Source organism: Dipodomys merriami, unplaced genomic scaffold (genome assembly GCF_024711535.1).
Source record: "Dipodomys merriami isolate MVZ:Mamm:240054 unplaced genomic scaffold, mDipMer1.0.p SCAF_14, whole genome shotgun sequence".
NCBI lineage: Eukaryota > Metazoa > Chordata > Mammalia > Rodentia > Heteromyidae > Dipodomys > Dipodomys merriami.
The window spans coordinates 35,087,375-35,103,781 of record NW_027202715.1 but is presented as its reverse complement, the minus strand read 5'-3'; the positions used below and the strand labels follow the sequence as shown (position 1 = coordinate 35,103,781).

Genomic DNA, 16,407 nt, shown 5'->3' with positions numbered 1-16,407 from the left:
CACTAAATCTACTTTTTTTTTTTTTTGTCGATTGTGGGATTTGAACACCAGGCCTGGGTGCTGCCCCTGAGCTCTTCTGCTCAAGACTAGCACCCTACTACTTTGGGCCACAGCACCACTTCTGGATTTCTGATGGGTAATTGGAGATAAGAGTCTCATGGACTTTCTTGCCTGGGCTGGCTTTGAAACACAACCCTCAGATCTCAACCTCCTGAGTAGCTAGGATTACAAGAGAGCCTGGCTTAAATCTACTTTTGAAATATAGTGCACATTTATTCTGGGCAGGCTCTAGCTGCTAGAGATTCATGAGTGAACAAGTGAAAATTTTAGTTGGGGGACAGATAATAAACATATAACTCAGAGGCATAATGTGTCATATAGAACAACACACTGGGAAACAAAGAGGCATGGAAAGGAATTAAGGATGCTGGTAGGAATAGGGACATCAGAGACCTTCTTGAGAAGTTGACACAGAAGCACAATTACTTAAGTGAAGGGGCACAGCAAGCTGGCTGGGTGAATAACTCAGAGAAGGCAGTGCAAGCAAGGCATACTTGAGAAAGCCCAAAGACCACTGTGGCTGGAGAACATAAGCCAAGGGAGAGGAGAAGAGAAGAGAGAGAGGAGAAAAGAGAGGGAAGGAGGGGAGAGAGAAGAAAGAGAGGGGAAAGAGAGGGAGAAAGAGGGAAGAAAGGGAGAGAGTGGGAGAGAGAGGGGAGAAAGAGGAAAGAGGAGAAAAAAGAGGAGAGAGAGGGAGGGAGGGAGAAAGGAGGAGGCCATGGCAAGAGAGGGGGGGGGAGATGGAGAGAGGGAAAACAGACTATCTGTGCAATGTTATATGTATGATACCAGGCCTTATGCTTTCACTCCACTTTTTGCTCACAGCTGGTACTCTACCAATTGAGCCATTCCGCTAGTACAGCATTTTACTAGTTAATTGGAGAGATGGAATCTTCAAGACTTTCTGCCCAGGCTGATACTCCAGGTTTCAGCCTTCTAGCTGGCAGGACTTCAGCTTTTAGCTAAGTGATAGTGAACTCTACTGAAATTGGGGCAGAGTAGTAACATGTCTTCTGACTGCAGAACAGAGAATGGAGAGCTGGTAAGGAAGGATGGACCCAAAAGGAGACTTCAGGGTGGCTGGGACCAGAGTGTTAAGATTGTGATTATAGTATTTGGACCCTCTCTTCTCCTTCCATCCCTCTTCCTCTCCTCTCTTGGTCTCCCCTCTCCCACCTCTGGTAGTACTCAGGATCTTGGGTTTGTTAGGCAGGTGCTATGTCACTTGAGCCATGCCCCAGCCTGGAGCAAGCAATCTCAACACTTTTGGGACTTGGAAGACTGGACCAATGAGGAGTGGAAGCTGACATCCCAAAACAGATTCAGTGTAAGAGGTGGTAATTTTTCTTAGTACAGTTTCTACTTGGATGAAAAAGCATAAGATTTATAAATGATCTTATAATTACTGAGCTAGTTTTTGAACTAATAAAGTATCTTCCCCCAAGAAACAGAATTGAAATTATTCATAAATGTGTGATCGGAAAAGCAATCACAGTAACAGATGAGTTAGCTGATATTCTATTGATAGAAAAATTCTATAAATTAGTGTTTCATTGCTTTGACAGTAAAATAACACAGTGTGGGCAATTTTTCAGCAGAGATCTTGAGGAGGACAGGTGAGTCCTGGCAGAGGTCACAGAGATGACTATTTTTATCTCTTGAAATTTAGGCAGACCTATTCATAGTGATTTCCAGCAAAGTATAGTGAAATGCTATCAAAGAAAGCTAAAATTACACTCACTACAATGTTAATCAGATGTGTAATATTAAAATATCAATTCTCCCAAGGACACCAAGTTTACTCTCTGCAATTTGTACCTGAAATATTTTGATTGTAAATATTAAATGAGAGTAATACATATACAACCCTTAGTAAAAATAAAATAAGACGTATTTACCAAATACAAAGACAAATATCTATGAATATTTAATATACATATAAATATATATATATAATTACATACACACATATTTTTTTTGTTGGTCCTGAAGCTTGAACTCAGGGCCTGGGTGCTGTCCCTGAGCTTCTCTTTGATCAAGGCTAATACTCTACTACTGGAGCAACAGCTCCGCTTCCAGATTTTTCTGGCTAGTTTTGAACTGCAATCCTCAGATCTGTCTCTTGAGTAGCTAGAATTACAGGCATGAGCCACGAGCAGCCAGCTGACAATTATATAAAAGCAAAACAAAACAAAACCCTAAAAAGTGATTTGATGAGATCTTTAGAACATATACTAGAACACAACTTCGTTCCTGGTCTTGCTAGGGGATAAAGCATTCAGCCTCACAAGGAAGTCTTTATAGGAGACTCAAACAGGGAGAAAAAAAACTGAACTGTTAGGTGCCTTATTATTATTATTACATATATCAGGACATTTCTTATGAAAAGTAATCAAATATTTTACCAGAGTAGCATAAAAGTTTTGTGGTTTATTTTGTAATAGTCCTACAAATGTTTACATTCAATATAAGTACGTTTTTGAACTGCTGAACATGGGAGCCCTCATTTTATCTATATTCTATACTATCTATTGTTAAGGGAGGTAATATTTCTTAATTTTGTGTGATATTTCAATGTACATTTCCAAGATGTACTAAAAAAGTTTACTGAACAGGATCATCAAATTAGAGTATAAAATGTATGGATATGTAACAATGAAGATACGAAATATAAGTCAAAAATAAAATTCAGAGTTTAAGCTATGATCCATTGTACCATAAGAACAACAGAATCCTAAGATCTAATAAAGTAAACTTGAAAGTTCTCTAGTTTGACTTTCTAACCAATCATCAGTAAGATTTATTCATACACTCAGATCACGAGGAAAAAATTTTAGCAACATTCCTACAGTATTCCTTACTCCTGCATATGTAAATCATATAATACCTGTGCCTCAAATTTCTCTAACATCTCATGTACCTAAGTCAAGTGTAAACAAACTTAGTATTATCCTGATTATAGATATAGTTTAAAGTACAAAAAATTCTCTTTTAAAATAGCTTTTCTCCTTTGAATAATTTCTTCCACATTGCTAGGACTTAAGGGAATAAACCAAATCTGCATCAGAAACTCCTGTAAATTCACTTACCCTTCAGCCTAATTTTACATTTTATACTTTTCGATGTAAAAGAGGTACCTGAAAAAAAGATGATCCTGACTCTATCTCATCTGTGTTCAATGTCACAGCCCCAAATAAGAATTCTCCTACAAACCATTAGTGGTATTAACCAGAGTAGAACTTAAGTGTCCCTGCTCCCCTCCCCCCGCCACACCTGCCATTCCATAGTCTTTTAAGTTTTTATTAGTTATAGGGCATTAAAGAGATGTGTCATCTTCTCTGTCTTGATGTTAGCAGAATCCTGAACATATTCTGATATACTTCAAATTTATCTTCACACAACAAAACCATACTTACTGGACCAATTGTACTTGGACCAATTTTCAGGGTACTGGGAGAAACCAGGGAAGCAGTTTCTTCTTCGTATGTTCGCTTTATGTTATTTTTACTTTGTTTGTAATAGTTGTTCACATATACATATATACATATATAATTAGCATACATAAGTGGCACATATATAATTCTATTCAAATAATATAAGTAAAAAGGCAATTTACATTTTCTCCTCTCAATCGCCATCTTGTCATATAGATGAATTCCATAGTATGATCCTTTCCCATAATTTCACCATTGCACAGCACATCCAACTTTAAAAAGAATAGTTATATTAACATAAGTAATTTTGAATTTACTGGTATCATGCATTTTTAAAAATTTTAAAAATCCTAGTACGACATTAGTATTATTCATTATTGTAAGTAATATTGGGAATATGTTTCTTTTTCCCAGATTAACAATTTAGGTTTAAGTAACATGAAGCATTATTTTCCCATACACACTTAAAGTTCATCTACCTAACTTATAAGTGCAGTATCAAAGTTCACATCTTAGGATAGCCTTCAAATTTTAGCCATGAATTATGGCTGGGACTGCCCCTTACTTAATTAGTAGACTATAGTAAGCTCACAGTTCCTCATAGTTCTTTTGGCTTCTGAATTTATTTGCTAGAATTTTTTTGACTTCCCAAGATGGAATTGTTCTCATTAGTTTGAGTCCAGAGAGGATAATGAGTAAGGATATGGTAGTTTATGCAGCCTTTGAGACAGACACATAAAAACGTTCAGTAGTTACTAGCAGACATTTAGCAAAATGTACAGGTCTGTATATTCTAGACTAAGTGGTCTCCCTAGCTTGCTTACACAATACTTACAGGACCCTCTTCTCACCTTGTATAGAACCTCAAAAACGTTGTATTTATAAAATGCCAATTGGCTCTCAGTTTGAGCACCAAACAAATCTTTAAGAAAGTTATAGGCACTTTGTTTACAGTTCACTAATTTGACAAAGCATATTTAGCAAATGTTTATCATAAATTCCCATAAATAAAACAATATTGCAGTACTCCAGTTATTAAAAGTAACTGGCAAAATTTCATTTGAAGTGTGGAGAAGGAAAAAAAATGTTTTAAGTTATTATGGATCTGGCTGACAGAATTACAGTTTTGAACTTTAATTCTAAAATGAATAGCATCCTAATTGTATCAGATATATGAAATTATTGATCTTCTGATGGTTTATGCTACATATGAACTTCAAAACACTTCTCAGATATTGTTTTAATAACTCTTAAAAGCAGTGAATAACTTCTTTTTCTTTTTCTTATCTATAAATTCACAAGCAAAGAAGCAAGGGTTCTTACTTTTTTACTTACACTAAGCTGTTATTTTTCACATTTTTCTAATGTAAAAATCTGTGATGTCTCTGGAATCTTTTTAAATTTGTAGGCACAAATCATAACAAAAATTTTAACCCAGACTAATTAGTTATCTGAGAGAAATGTTAAGTTCAAAATAGAGATGTTTCCTTACACATAGGCTTCTTCTCTGCCAATGCCTAACAAACTTTTTGCACACATGGAACTGAATATGAACACCTATGAAACAATTTTTTATAAAAATTGTTTTACATTTTGAAGAATTCTATACAGAATTGGTAATAATTAGCCAGGTGATAATGGCTCATGCCTGTAATCCTAGCTATTCAGGAGGCTGAGCTGAGGATCATGATTTGAAGCCAGTCTGGACAGAAAAGTCCATGAGACTCCAATTAGCCACTCAAAAACCTGAAGTGGAGCTGTGGCTCAAAGTGGTACAGCTGCAGCCTTGAGAAAAAGCTCAGAGACAGTGCCCCAGCCCTGAGTTCAAGCCCATGACCTCCCTCCCCAATGGTAATAATTTTATGTATATGGAGATATATCACAATAAAACCTTTCACATGCTAATAAAAACTTTCACATGCTAATAAGATTAAGTTACAAAATTAGTAATTGATATAAAAAGTCTGATAAAAAGTGATATACTCTAAAGTATGTTGGCATTAAAATGAAGAGAATCTAACTAGGATATTTGTTTTAGGAATACTATTAAGTTCTTCAAATATTTCCTTTAATTTTAAAACACCAAGTGCATTAGCATCCTGACTTTCATAGGCTATATTAAGAAGTTCGTATTATATAATTATCACCTTAAAATTACAATTTTAACGTGAAAATAATCAGTTTACAAACACTGACTATATCCTCAGTTTTTACTTGTTGTTACAATTTTACTTCAGATCATAATTATCAAAATGACCATGTATGTAGATATTATTTAACTTACCTCATAAGAACTTGGAAGTTTTAGTTTTAAACTTAGAAATTTTTTAATAGTTCCCACAGTTACACGTGTAGAACATCGAATAAATTTCTTCATTAGACCCTAATTACAATAAAAATAAAAGAACTTAGTTTTAATTAAACCTTAGGTATTATTTTCACTATCAGTTCAAGTATTTTCATAATGTAAGCATGAACTTACAGCTTTTTAGTACTTATAAGTGAAAATGTCCCTAATTACTGGAAAAATCAATGACATTTTTCAAGATGTACCATCATGTACCTTAGAAAAATCTCGAAAATGTGCCTTTCTCTAAGACACTGTTATAGAACATATATGAGTTAGGAATAACTAAAGAAAGCGGACAAATGCATAAACGTTGTTACAAATTGTCACCTCTGTAATGGACATTTTCTAAAACATGATGCTGTAACTATTGAATAATCTGGCAAGAGAAATGATTTGAAGCAGAACTCAGAGGAGCCCTAAGGGTCCAATAGAGAGGGGCTAGTTAGTCTGTAACAAGCCTCAGCAACCAAAAATTATGCAGTGTGGACTTTATGTAGAAGAAAATAAGGCTCCTGGACTGGGCTGAAGCAGCACTTCCTTCTCTATAAGAAAACAAAGTTCTGTGTGTCCTGATGTGTCAATTGAGAAGAGAGGTACTAATTTACTCTTCAAGTTTGGACATTGCTGTACTAAAATACAAGAGTTAATCCAGAATGAGACAAAATGAGACAAAATGCAAGATACTGATATTTTCTCTTATTTCACATGTTGTTGATGTTGTTGTACCAAAATGTGAAACAAAATTACATTCAACAATCTGAAATAAAACAAAAACTCCAACAGAATCTTTAAATTTAGCAAACTAACCTAACCTCTGGAACATCTTACTGTTCTTAATAGGAAGTCAAAAGTAGAACAAGTTAACGTTTACTTCCTAGGAAATTGTATTGCTTCACAAAAACTAACAGAAACAAATCCAGATACTTCATCACAATTCAAATGGTGAATTAAAAGAAAACAGGTTAAAAATTACTTCTAGCTGGACACTTGCTTGCACTTGTAATACCTAGCTACTCAGGAGACTGTGCACACACGCACGCACGCACGCGCACACACACACACACACACACACGCACGCACACACGCACGCACGCACGCACGCACACACACCTAAAAAGCTGGGCCTGGTCCTAATCCTAGCTACTCAGGAGGTAAAGATCAAAGGATCAGTTTTTGCTATTCAGGGTCTTTTATTGTTCCATATGAAGTAAGCCATGCCCAAAGAAACATAGGTCCTATGGTCTCCCTTACTTGTAATAACTAGTATATGTCTCAGACAAGCAGAAATGGTCAGATAAGTTGATGTTAAGCGAAATGAACACCAACATAAGGATTCAAACGTTTTTTTTTTTTCTTGCTTGCTATTGTTTCTAACATATTTATAAGATATTTCTTTGTTGCTTTGTATGTCCCTCCCCCATGGTATATCCCCTGTTTTCACTGTATTTGATGTTGGTATAATGTTTGGAGGGAAGGGAGGAAACAAATTGTTTAAATAGGGATAGAGGTAGACCCATTGCAACAATGAGATGTACAAGATGTTATGTTGAAAATGAACTTTACAACTTTGGCACGCAGGTTGGGGGGAGAAAAGGGGGTGAGAGGAGGGATGGGGGTGGGGGGAAAGGAAGGGATGGGAAGGGGAAACGAAGGAGGAGGCTACAATGTTTTATAAGAAATGTACTCATTATCTTTCCCATGTAATTGTAACCCCTCTGTACGGTATTTTCACAATAAAAAAAAAAGAAAGAAGAAAAAAAAAAAGATCAAAGGATCATAGTACAAGGTTAGTCCAGGCAAAAGGTCATGAGTTCCCCTCTCAACCAATAGCTGGGCAGAGTAGTCTGCACCTGCAATTCCAGCTACATGGGAGATTAAACTCAGGAGGATTGTGGTTCCAGCCAGAGTAAAATGGTTCATAACATTTTATCACAAAAAATAGCAAAGCAAATCGGGCTGGAGGGTGGCTTCAAGTAGAGTGCCTTCCTAGCAAGTTCATGCCCCCATAAAATATTACATCTAGAGCAAAGATACACTCTACCATTTCAAATGTGAAGGAAACATGCAAGACTGCATGAAAACAATGGCCTGAATGTACAAATCCATTTTTCTCTCTTATCTGTCACATATCCTAACTATCCTAGGCTTTCCTATCTATTTTCTTCCTGCTCCAGCAGCTTATAAAGCTCAGCCTGAGAGCGTTTGCCTGTTTATCCCAGCATATAGGAGGCTGAGGTAAGAAGACTGCAAGTATGAAGGCAACCTGAGTTACATAGTAAGACATTTCAAAAATAAAGAAAGAAATCAATTAATTCAGTACTTAACTTTTGTACTAGAAATCATACAGAGAAGTAAACTTCATGTTTATTTATTAAAAGATCTTCAGCCTTTTTATTGATTTAGCTTTTATTCCATAACAGTCCGTGTATTAGAGGATGACACAAAGGTGAATGGCAGGGACAAACAGTTAACACAAAATCTGAGTGAAACATTTATGAAAAGGGAGAGATAGCATACCAAAACAAAACAGATGAGTTGGTAATGTTCAGTTCTTTAAAGTTGGGTACAAGACTTTATTACATGTCTTGTCCAACCAACACCCTTAAACACATAAATTATCTTACTGTATTATTATTTTTTTGCTGGCATGTGTAAAGGGTCTTTGTTTTTGTTTTGTTTTGTTTGGTCAGTTGTGGGGCCTGAACTCTAGGCCTGGGTGCTATTCCTCAGCTTTTCAGCTCAAGACCAGCCCCCCACCACTTGTGCCACAGTGCCACTTCTGGTTTTCTGGTGGTTTATTGGAAATAAGAGTCTCAGTTACTTTCCTACCGAGGATGGCTTTGAACTGTGAGCCTCAGATCTTAGAATTACAGGCATGAGCCACCAGCGCCCGGCTGTAAGGGGGTCTTTGAATCATGGCTTTTTACTTTTTTTTTCAAACTACATCATTATAGTTTGATATTTACATAAGGGATAAACATTCAGTGAATTACCATGCTCACATATATTCTTTGTTGGAAGATATTGAAAGGACTTAATCTGATGAAAAAGTATTTTGTTTTCATTTCCTAATAGGTAGAAAACCACTATTAAAGTAGTAAACACCAAAGAAAATCAGTAGGTGGGAGTAGTGTATTTTAAAGAGCCTTTAAGAAAAGGTGCTGGTGGGGATGTGGCCAAAAGGGAACACTAGTACACTGCTGGTGGGAATGTAAACTTGTTCAACTACTGTGGAAAGCAGTATGAGGTCTCAGAAAAGACTAACCATAGAAAAAGATTAAACATAGAGCTTCCCCATGACTCAACAATTCCACTTCTGGGCATTTACTCAAATGACCACAAACCAGGCCATAATAAAGCCACCAATACAACCATGTTAATTGCAGCATTGTTTACCATAGTCAAGATAGGGAACCCAGATGCCCCTCAGTGCATAGATGGTTCAAGAAAATGTAACACGCACACGCACACACACACACACACACACACACACACACACACACACACACACACACACACACACACACACACATGAATTCTATGCTTCTATTAGAACAAATATTTCCCCATTTATAAGAAATGAAAAGACTTGGAAAAATTATATTACCTGAAGTAAACTAGACCCCCCAAAAATATAGGGAGCATGGTTTCCCTTATTTGTAGTAACTAAAATGTGCCTATAAATCTGCAAGTAAACACACTGGATGATAAAAGACAAAAATTATAAGTGGACATGATAAGCTATACAAGACTCTAGACATTCACACAGTGAGACCAAAGAGGATATTCTTAGAAAAGGATCACAAAGTTTCAATAGCTTTGGGCGTATGATCATATAAAATGGTATTTATCAAAATGAACTACAAGAAATGGAAATGAGGTTTTGTGTTATTTTGCTTTTTTTTCTTGTTTGGCACTTTTTTATTTCTGTAATTTTGTCTTGTATATGTTTATCTGTTTGGGGGAGGGTAAGGGGACTACAGAAATGGTGTGACAAGTGTAACAGTGATACTAGACACTACACTGAAAATGAAATTTACAACTTGTGAGGAAGAGGGGTCTGGGGGTAAAATTATGAGAAAATGAGGGAAGAGGTGACACTGTTCAAAAAGAAATATACTTGTTCTCTGACTTACATAACTGTAACCCCCCTGTACATCACCATTACAATAATAATAAAAAAGAATACAATTCATAGAAAAAATGGTTCAATAATCAGACAGAAGGTAACAAGATCAGAAATGGAAATACTATAAAAACTAATAGAGAACCTTTAAGGAATCTGAAAATTCACAATACTTTGCACAATTCTACTTCTAAATCAATTAATTATATTATTCATAAATATATTAGCCATGTTTACTGAATTGAAAACAAAAGTAAAACAATGAGAGACAATATTTAAAGATAATGAATAAAAGGGTTAGGTTAATCATTGCCTGACATGACATTATATGAGCTGAGAAAAGGAAGAAACAATGCATGTAAACTTACAGCAAGAGTATTAAAGAACTACAGCTGTGATATTCCACATTAGCCACTAGATGGTAGGATTGGACAAGGATGGTTTGGAGTTGAGGCAGGAGGAAACCAAACAAATGCCAAGAATGACATTCTATTAGATTTGTTAATAAGTTTTTTTTTTTTAATTTAATTTAATTTTATTTGTGAACATACTGTACAGAGGAGTTACAATTACATGGGCAGGATAATGCGTACATTTCTTACCAAGCATTGCAGCCTCCTCCTTTGTTTACCCTTCATATCCCTTCCCAGCCTCCCTCTTCCCCCTAAGTTTTTTTTTTTTTTAAAGAATTAGAAAATTCTTCAATAAATTAACAAGAGTTTACTAGTAAACTGGTATATTAAAAAATACTCACCTTTACTACATTGTCCCCTGATTGTCCATTATTTCGTAAACAATCTAGACAGATAGCAATCTGTGGGTCACTTCTATGGTAGTCTTTATCATCCTGATTTTCATCACCTTCCTCATCTGCTTTTGGTTTGTCGAGTTTTGAAGTATCATCTTTACAATTTAAACAAAATGAAGACACAACTCGAAGTTTAAAGTTAAGCAAAATACATTACTTATCAAAATATTAAAAACTTTGAGAACACTTCCTAATAGTTTTAAGAATAACTGAGTAGTTTAGTATTTTTAACTACTACTTTAACTCAGCAATGGAAATATTTCTGAAAAACATCCATCAAAAACAACACAGCTTAAGATTTCTAGGCTCATTGGGACATCCAAAGGAATGATCCTGGATTAACTATATTTTGGTCACAAAAATTATTGCAATTACAGATTACTGATTACTTAGAAGGCAGCCAGTAATTTTTGTTTTCAAATTTCAAATCAAGTACTAATTGTTTAAATTATAAAATATTCTGTCTATATTTTAAAATTTCAAATTATTAAATATGCATAAAATCAGTTGGTGAAAAAATGAGACTGATTAGAGCTAGGCGAGTATGACACTGCAGAGACCCTCCCTCCAGTGAAAACCCTCAGAGAGGGGAGGCAGGCTCTTTTTTCTATATGCTCTCCCCTTTCCTCTCCATATTCCCAGAGAACTCACAAACAAGCAGCCTTTACCCAAATCCCCAGCTCCCAGCTCCCAAAAAAGATCCAAATTCTCTACTTAAACTAAAGACAAAAATACAAAAAGTCTTTTAGAAGGGGGAAGCAATGAGAAAAGGAAGATAAAATACACAAACCTGGTTACAGTCTTTCATAAGTCAATCTATGATACAAAACAACAACACACAAAAACAACTCATAGACTAAACCTACATATAATTTTTGAGGACAATTCCTGTGTTTCTGGACTCTTGACTATGTTATATTAAAATCTGAAACATTTAATTAACTTTCTATTTTCTACATTTTACTACAGCACTGCTGTCTAATTGTAATGTACCCTTAATTAAAACAAGCCTTCCAGTTAAGTCATTGTAGCTTCTTTGCCCATGAATAAAATTCATGCTATTTTTAATACATAGTAACACAATGGGCAAATAAGGCAGCTAGAGGGCTGCCTTATTTTAGTCATCAAAACTATTCTCAATCTTCCCTCTCCACTTAGGAAACAGTCTAGTTAAATCTAACTCATAAAGCCACAATATCCATTTTACAGCATTTTCTTATCCATCTTTATTTTACTTGGCAATTCTGTGATCTTACAAGAAAACCAAGGGTGGTATGAGTCTGTAAGGACACATACATGTACTTAAAGATCTCATTAGACTTTGGACATTTTGAGTGAAAATAATTTTTAAAAAGTGAAAATAAAAAAGATACAATTTCAGATACCCCTTTGTGTGGATAATGTACATAAATTCCTTTCCTGGTCATTTATGTTGGCTAAATTATTAAAAATTACCTGGCACCCAGAGGAGGAATTTGACATAGGTGATAGCAAAATACCAATAAGCACATAAAACTATTTTTAAAAATGTCTTGAACAGGTAAGTTGATGTCATCTAAGCTTTATCTATGAGAAACTTCATTCTGAGTATCAGAGCATAGCAAAATCCCCTGATCTAGATTTCAGACACATGTCACTTCTGTCTCCTAATAAAATGAACTTATAAAATAAACAAGAACTCTCTTTAGTTGCAAGCTAAGACTTCTTAATGTGAGATTACTTTTTCTCTTCAGATATTACTGCCTATATATACCTATTCAGTTATAATTACCTATTCAGTTTTCTCTTTATCTTTCTTTTCTCATTCTAAAGTTCAATTCCCTCTTTACAATTACTCTCAACTGTAATGTCTTCAAATTTACATGAATTTAGATCAAATCTAAAGGGGTACATGAGTTCTATTCGGGTGTAACTATGACTTTGAAGACAGCAACCAAAAGCCTGAATTTCTGTCAGACACAGACATAGAAAATTACCTTGTCCATTTTCTTGAGGTTTATTTTTCTTCCAAAACTCAGATTCACGCTCAAGTTCTTCTAATTAAACAAAAAAAGAATATAAAATCCATAGCAACAAGCAGGGAATGTTTTTTAATTAGAAATACTTATTTCTTATGGCACAGAAATTTAGAATCTAAAGAGTAACTTACGTTCTCGTAGTCCAGGTACTAGTTTAAATATAATTTCCTCCAAGGTATTATCCAACCTTCAGGGGTGGGGGAAGAGAGAAATACTAACAATGAAGATACAAAAATGTAACACGCAAACAGTTTGAGATTTCTACTGTGTACTTACTATGAAGTAGAGAACACACATGATTTTGCACACCTACAACACCAAACCCTTCAGTATACGCAGCATATCTATTTCTAGCCTAGAATGATGAAAACCTGGTCTCACTTCCTACCTCTAAGTGAACATGCCTTTGATGTTCTGATTAGAGGTGAAGTGCAGAATGCTGAGAAACCCCAACCCTGAAACTATGGACTGAGATGCATGCAATTTGTAGATCAAAGAATGCCATGTAGATGACTTTGTGCTTAGTTCTAACCCTGAGTCTCAAGAGGCACGCCAGGCTTTTGCTTGCTCTCTTGCCCCCAGAATCTGTTAAACAGCAGAACAAACCCTGAGGATGAGAGGATGAAAGGAGAGCCACATTGCCCTGCTGAGGCTCAGTCCCATTCTTAGATGACTCATTCCTAACACATGGCTGAATCCAGCTAAGAGCAGCAAAGCAGCCTCCTGGATAATGGACGGTGGAGCCAACTGCAGTTGCAGGAGTGAGACAAGCTGAGCCCAGAACCAAGTGCTAAGCCAGGGACTGATGAGGGAGAATGAGTGCTTTTTTCTCAAGCATTAATTTATGGGTTATGCTATGCAGCATAACAGATGATGTACCTCTTCAAAATCTCTACCACAACTTTGATCTCTATTCCTCTTTTTGAACAATTTAGACCATCTGCCATTCTGCCTTCCTAGATACAAAATTTAAGCATTTATATTGATGTTTTCCTGTGGTGGCACCCTTTCTTTCCATGGCTTCATTTCTCTGGCCCATTCTCTTGTCCCCACAACATGTGCCTCTAACTTCATGTTTTCCTGCTCAAGAGCATCACTTCTCTCTGATGTCAAACATGCACTTTTCCACATCTAAAAAAGCCATTTTTCTTGTTTAACTGGTATCTTTTCTCCTATAAGAGAAAAAAATCTGAAACGTATTCTATATTGTTTCTGTCATATCCTCTGTATTTTACTTCTTTTATCCTCCTGAACTCTTAATACTGAATAATATTATTTATTTACTTATTTATGGCTCTGGGGTGTGAACTCAGCATCTTGCATTTGCTAAGCAAGTATACTACCATTGAGTCACACTCTGGCTCTTTTTGCTTTAAGTTCTTTTACGAGGCTAGCCTTGGACCACAATTGTCCTTACCAATGTCTCATACCACACCCAACTCATTTGCTGAACTCTGTATTCTGTACTCTGAAATGTTCAATGGTCCATCTTCCTTGAAGACCTCATCTACTTTTGTGACTTGAAAGTAACATGGGGGCAGTGAACCTTTTCTGTCTGTATATCATGTCTCTCAGCTAAGCTTCAGCTCTATATTTCCAATAGTGAGAATAGTCAATTACCTCCTCTTGTTCGCTTGTGAAGAATAGTTCATCCGCATGCCAACAAAATACTCAACATTCCTCATACCTTACTTTTTTTAAATTAAAGTTTTACATGATACACCTCTTCCAGACAGGCTCAAAATGAATGATCTTAAGTTCCCTCTCTCTTTTTAAATCATTTAAAATCAAATAGATATATAAAATTTTAAATTCAAACTTTTTTTACAACCTAATGTTTCAGGCCCATCCTCTCTGTTTCTTGACTCCTATAGTCCTCGAGGTAATTGTTAAATCCAACATCTTTCTTCTAGTGTTTACTTTTATATTTCTATTTTTAAAAATACATTATTATTATCATTATAATTTTTTGTCAGTTGTGGGACTGAACCATTATTATTATTATTATTATTATTATTATTATTATTATTATTATTATTATTATTAGTCAGTTGTGGGATTGAACTCAGGTCCTGAGTACTGTCCTTGAGCTTTTTTGCTCAAGGCGAGCATTCTATCACTTTGAGCCACAGCACCACCTTGGTTTTCCGGTGGTTAACTGCAGATAGAAGGCTCAAGGACTTTTTTGCCTAGGCTGGCTTCAAACTGCCATCCTCAGATCTCAGCCTTCTGAGTAGCTAGTATTACATGCATGAGCCACTGGCTTCTGGTTTAAAAAGACATTATTTTTACTGCTGTTTAGATTTCTCTGATGGGCTGGGAAGTTGGCTCAGTGGTAGAGTGCTTGCCTCGCATGCATGAGGCCCTGGGTTCGATTCCTCAGCACCACATAAGCAGAAAAAAGCCAGATGTAGCATTGTGGCTCAAGTGGTAGAGCGCTAGCCTTAAGCTGAAGAGCTGAGGGACAGCACCCCAGGCCCAGAGTTCAGACCCTACGACCGGACCCCCCCCCAAAAAAAAAAAACAACAAAGAATTATAGATTTCTCTGACTTCCTTTTAGGAAGGATAAAGGTTTAGTTTTCATCCATCATCCTGCTATCCCTTTCCTCCTAACACATTTTCCTAATCCCACCTTCCCAATATAGTTTTGTTGTTCATCTATATTTACCTAACCTAGTTTTATTTTTGTTTACTAACACTGTTCAAACGATTACCATTATAAATAACTACACAGGTGGGGGTGTACTCAGTGCTAGAGTGCATGCTTGGCTGGATTCAATTCCTAGCATGTGGGGGGGGGCTGGGGGGGAAGAAGTCCCTGCAGTCAGCTTTGTGTATATTTGTGTGTCTGTGCGTATATACATGCATAGTAACTTTCCTTTTCACTGTCTATAGACTTAATCTCAAACACCTTTGCCTTCCAAATAATCTCTCTCTCTCTCTCTCTCTTTTTTCACTACATATAAGCATCAGGAATCAATTAGTTTCAGTTCTTTCCTTAATGTTCTTTTGTCTTTTTGTTTGGAAGGCAGGGTCCTAAGACTGGGACTCAAAGTCAGTACCTGACTCTCTTGCTCATAACATCAGAGCCACATCTCCAACCCCATGTTCTTACGTCTTTTGGGTCCTCTTAAGCCAGTTTCATGGTCTGATTCATGGTCAGTCAATAAAATCTCTTCCTCACACATTTTTTTTTTCTTCTCTTTTTTGGAAAGGATTTTAGTATGTACATCAGGCTAACCTTGAACTCACAGTCTTTCCTCCTCAATTACATACACTATTGATTCTCCCCTCTCTTGCTCAAAATTACTTCATACAACTATAACTCCTGGTTAAATCCACCTCTTGTTCAAAATCATTTCATAGCTATAGTTATAACTTTAGGTTATCTGCCTTTAGACAAATTTGCACTTGCACTGTGTCTGGAAGAGAAAATCATCATATCCCTTCAGATTCAGATTCACAGCTCCAACATGCCTGTGAAGCCTCCAGGAATCTCACCAAAGTTCCCTATGCGTTTATCCTCATGCTCCCCTGGATAGCACACTTCTTTCTCCTACCCATCTCCATTTTCACTCGTGGTTGATGAACTTTTTCTCCTCAATGAACA

General features: G+C 36.1%; 1 protein-coding gene across 5 annotated transcripts in view; it reads right to left on the bottom strand.

Annotated features, from left to right (window-relative positions):
• Pcgf5 (polycomb group ring finger 5) overlaps positions 1–16,407 on the bottom strand; it is a 99,563-nt gene that overhangs the window by 16,175 nt on the left and 66,981 nt on the right. For 4 of the 5 annotated variants that reach the window (XM_070021179.1, XM_070021180.1, XM_070021178.1 and 1 more), the window contains 5 exons: positions 12,928–12,983; positions 12,755–12,814; positions 10,725–10,873; positions 5,779–5,877; positions 3,677–3,766 (listed from right to left, as the gene is read on the bottom strand). In XM_070021179.1, the coding sequence (XP_069877280.1) occupies positions 3,677–3,766; positions 5,779–5,877; positions 10,725–10,873; positions 12,755–12,814; positions 12,928–12,983 (454 nt within the window). The remainder of the gene's footprint in view (positions 1–3,676; positions 3,767–5,778; positions 5,878–10,724; positions 10,874–12,754; positions 12,815–12,927; positions 12,984–16,407) is intronic. The other variant, XM_070021181.1, reaches the window with a different exon arrangement.